Source organism: Palaemon carinicauda, chromosome 1 (genome assembly GCF_036898095.1).
Source record: "Palaemon carinicauda isolate YSFRI2023 chromosome 1, ASM3689809v2, whole genome shotgun sequence".
Classification (NCBI taxonomy): Eukaryota; Metazoa; Arthropoda; class Malacostraca; order Decapoda; family Palaemonidae; genus Palaemon; species Palaemon carinicauda.
Window position 1 is genome coordinate 128,898,068 of NC_090725.1, and position 5,053 is coordinate 128,903,120.

General features: G+C 41.2%; 1 protein-coding gene across 1 annotated transcript in view; it reads right to left on the reverse strand.

The window, feature by feature from the left end:
- Window positions 1-4,785, reverse strand: part of Ubc4 (ubiquitin conjugating enzyme 4) — a 197,519-nt gene extending 192,734 nt beyond the window's left edge. Inside the window, exon 1 of the mRNA XM_068384811.1 lies at window positions 4,628-4,785. Coding sequence (XP_068240912.1) covers window positions 4,628-4,690 — 63 coding nt within the window. The 5' untranslated portion in view covers window positions 4,691-4,785. The remainder of the gene's footprint in view (window positions 1-4,627) is intronic.
- Window positions 4,786-5,053: the final 268 nt, after the last annotated feature.

Sequence of the window (5,053 nt, forward strand, 5' to 3'; positions counted from 1 at the left end):
GGTGGGTCCGCCTTAGAGGAGGGCAGTTTCTTGATCCTGAACCCTTCTGTAGAGCCCGCTCCCCGAGGATGAGCTGCAGCAAGGAGTCCTTGGAGGGGGGACCCGGGAGCCCCAAGGACGACCATACCTGTAAAACAGAAGACATAGACAAGGCCTCACCTGAGGGGTGAGGTGGGGCCGCTTCACTAGGGGATGCAACACCATCTCTCGAGGACCGGGATTGGCCATAAATAAAAGGGTCTACGCTACTACTTGATAGTCTCTCGGGAAGAGGCCGAATGAGTAGGAGCCTCAAAGGAAGGTCGGGAGACGGAAGAAGTGGTCTTGGGTTTTTCCCCATTCGAAGGAACCTTCAAAGAAGAAATATCCCGCTTAGACTTCTTCCGTCGTTGCCCAAACCTCTCCCACTGGAAGGCAGACCACTCCTAACACTCACTACACTGATTGTTCACCGTTGACCTCTACAGGCAGGACAAAGGGTATGGCGATCGGTCTCCGGGGGCGACATAAATGTTCCGCAGGGCTAGCCATCGAGTCCAGGGCAGGTGCGCATGGTCGCAGGAGTCAACACGCACACACACTAACACAAAGAAAAAGCACAAAAGAATTAATGGCAGTCCAATAATAACGGCGAAAGACGAGGAACAGTAACGACCGTACACCATCGGAGCCAAAAGCAAAGTGAGCTACTGTAAATCACTGGTGTGTGAGTGAGAGCAGTAGCAAGCTACCCCCCCACCCCTGCTAAGTAGCGGTAAGGGTAGTTAACCCTCGCTAAATCTAAATGGCTCGTAATTCTAGCTTCGATGAAAGTAATACTCCTAAATAAATAGCGTAGGTTTATATTCCAGTTACGGAACAAATCTCCTTGTAGGTAAATCTGAAGAATGAAGATAACATAGCTCTTTATCCTCTGATGGCTGGAACAGATGGACATTTTCCTTTACGAAGGAAGACCAGGAAATCTGCGATCTTGGCAACTGTAGGGCTTGAGATCGAGTGTTTCAAGTCTTTACATCACTTACTGAATATCTCCCACTTGTACTGGTAATTTATACGAGTGGAAGACCTTTGAAAAAAGATAACTTGTTGGGCCATCTGCCTGGAGACTCCCCAAGCCTTGGCAAATATGTGGATAGTCTCCATGCAATCAGCTGAAGAGCTTATGGTCTGAGATAAAATATCGGTGAGGTTGTTTGTGCAGGTCCTGTCTGACAGGCAACCTCTTTGGAATGTCTATTAACAATTCCAAAAGGTCCACGAACCAGTATTTCTGAGATCTGAAGGGAGTAACCAAAGTAAGATTGTATCCTCTGGGCTCCCTCAGTTTGTGCAGTATATTCTATATTAGTGGAAATAGAGGGAAGGCATGTCCCTGAATATACCTCCAGTCTACAAGCAACACCCCAGATTGATGTGGAGACTGAAGCATGCCTGAAGTCTGTGGTTCATTGCTGTGGCAAACCTATCCACCGTCAACAGCCACAGATGAACTGAGTTATCCCCCACTTGTTGGTGTATGGTCTATTCTAGTATCTTTAATTCAGAACACCAGCTGTCACACTCGCATTGCCCATGATGAACTGTGGTATGAGAGTCACATTCTTTCCCTTTCCCCAGACCAGAATCTCTTACGCAAGGTCATCCAATATCTGTGACCTTCCCTCCTTAGACAAGAAATAGCCGTCGAGTTATCGGCAAACAGCATGACGACTTTTGATGAGCACATATACATCGTCCACATCCCTTCTCTAAGCTCTCCACCCGGAATTTGATGCGTCAGGAAACAGCATGATATCCAGGAGTCTCAATTTTGAAAAGTCCATTACAAAATGGTTCAGACTAGAGGGGTCTATGATGGATCGCCAAGAACCGAATTCTGTTTGGATAACAAACATAAGGCTGTACTGTACTGTACAGTAGAAACCAGGGGACGGAAGTGAAGCTAATTCTATCGTTTTCATTCTTCCCAGTCATTCTAACTATGCCCAAAAAGCTCTTCCCTTCTCTAATGACTCTTTGTATGAGTTGAAAGCTAATGGTTTGCTAAATAAGGGTGCAAGTTGGCTGAGGGAAATCTTGAACCCATACCTCAGAACCTAAACAACACAAGGGATTGGATCCAGTTTCTCTAAGGCCTGCCAGTAGTGTTGTAGGCAGTCTACTATCTTCACATATGAGGGGCTGTAGTCCCTAAAGACAAAAACCCTTTGATTTCTGTTCCCTATTTCACTGTCCAATTCTTCTTAAGCCTTCTTTTCTATGAACACTCCACGAAGAGCTGAAAAATTTGAATAATGATTGTTTTTAAGAAGCAACCTTCCTGGCCGAGTCAAGTGCAAAATCTAAGAGAGGCGAACAGGACGTCTGCTCATGCTGGCAGCAAGATTAGAAGTGGTGTTTCCTGTTGGTGAAACAGGGTACTACCCGGTTAGTTTGCAAGGATACCACAAATTTTTAGCTGGCAAATTACTCTAGCAGAAAAAAGATAACGACTAAAACAAACATGGCAGCTTGATAACTAACAAACGACAGGCCTAGACAATTATTAAAAATGTTACTATTCTACGTATGTCTACCAGTTCATTAAATTAATGAAATCGTAGCCAGCTCTATCATTAATTAGAATGAACATTGCTTAATTAACTGTTGTATAATTATATCTTATATCATTTGGGACTTATTGTGTATGTTATACTTACATAAATGGATTACAGAGTATATCAAATCAGAAGCAACTTCCTACAGCAAGACCTATTAGTAGGGTTGTGGTGGCCTGTTGGTAATGTCCTTGCCTGGTGATTGCTAGACTGGGGTTCGAGTCCCGCTCAAACTCGTTTGTTCCTTTGGTCGCTGCAACCTCACCATCCTTGTGAGCTACAAATGCAGGGTTTAGGGGAGCCAAGAGGTCTTCTGCTGAGTCAGCAGCCATTGCCTGAACCTCACTGGTCCTAGCTTGGATGGAGAGGAGGCTTGGGAGCTGATCATATGTATATATGGTCAGTCTCTAGGGCACTGTCCTGTTTGCTAGGCAATGTCACTGTCCCACTTGCTAGGCCAATGTCACTATGCATTGCCTCTGCCATTCATGAGTGCCCTTTAGACATTTTAAGATGCTGATTGTGCTGTTGAGTATTAGACAAAAATATGATCAGGAATTCAACTATTCAGTAAAAACAGAAGCCCGAGACACTGTTAAGACGCAAAACTCTCGGATGGTAGATGGCATTCAGAACGCTGGTGCATTTGCTGTATATCTCTATATAGGCTAATGTTAATTGTTGTTTTGGGCTGGAAAAAAAAAAGAATAATGAAACAGAATTTTGTGGGCAGAGCCCCACATTACAGAAATGTTAATTAGATCTCTCGTTGAACGTTTGTAGGACTCTCTATCAAAGTTGAACATGAAAAAAATCTAACCTTACAATGTGTATTTTCCTTTTGTGTGGTGTGAGTTCATATGCTAGCATTCAGATATTTCATATCAATAGTAAAGAGCCTTTGTAGTTCATTGGGACAGACTGACAAACCACATTTTACATGGGAGACAAGTACAAGAACACCACCTAACCTACCCTAAGAGCTATATCCTTACTTACTTACCTACCAGAAGTAGGTAATACTAGGTATGCAGTTAATTCTAATAGTCAGGCCTTCTCCATCATGAAGCTCAATACTACACAGTATTCTAGAAGTTTTATTCCAGCTGTGACCAAGTTGTGAAACGATCTTCCTAATCGGATAATTGAATCAGTAGAAATTCAAAAGTTCAAAGTTGCAGGAAATGTTCTTATGTTGAACAGGCTGACATAAGTCTTTTTATAGTTACATTTGAATTACCCGTTATAATGTTGTTAATGTTTTCTAAAATATTTTATTTTAATTTTCTAATTAATTCTTATATCATTTATCTATTTCCTAGTTTCCTTTCCTCACTGGGCTATTTTTCCCTGTTGGAGCCCTTGGGCTTATAGCATCATGCTTTTTCTACTAGGATTGTAGATTGACTAGTAATAATAATAATAATAATACCAGGGCTCTACGCCCCACTGTTACCCTAACTTTAGACTACCATATTCTTAGCTTACCCTGCCCCAACGAACTATATTCCCCCCAATAAAATGCAAGTCAGACAATGATAATTAATATGTGCAAACTAGTGTTTCTTCAATAAGCAGTGTGTTCATAATGTTTAGAATATTGGTTCATTCAGTAACCTGATTCATTAACCTGTCAGATCAGTATTTATCCAGTTCATTTTTACTAACTTTTTTACCCATGACCGGCCTTTCAAGTGGGTTCGAAGAGCCATTACAAAAATTAATCCTTTTATATCTTTAACTAACAGTAGGCCTGATCACAAGTTCGGTACAGCTTTACTTAACCTACAAATGTTAACCCATTTAAGGCAAGGCTACCATGCATCAATTATGACTTCTAACCACAACAGCGATGGTCAATAAAATTATATTAAAATAGCCTAAATCATTCAGGAGTATGAGATGTATGGACTGAAGGAAAATGACCCTCCTTGGTAGGCAACCTTTCCTACCAGTACCCTGCCCAAGAAAGCAACACTAGGCCTAATCATTTCTGAAAATTATCCACTAACTTAGATAAAACTTACTTCGTCGCTTTTAATAACCTCCTTGAATTCCCTTTTAATTCTTTGTATGGCGATATTTGCCATGATTATTCTATGGCTTTCTCGTAGGAATAATATTTGCCTTCTTCTAATGTTTACGTCCTCTTCTTCTTCTTCTCCCAGCTGAGATCAAAGGTAATACATCTTTATCAAATAATGGTAGTTCATCTTTAGATACGATGAATATAACACTTTGCATCTCTGTGACTTATATAACTTTTATTCACTGTTAGAATTATTGTACTTTTATTGGAGATACCCTTATTACATATTCATATGCTGGGATCCTTCTGGAAGGTAATACTTCCCTTATATTATTGGGTAAATGATGTTTTCTCTCTAATCACATGATTAAACTGCGGCAAATACCACTATGGTGGTCAATCAATTTACAAGATTAATAGCAGA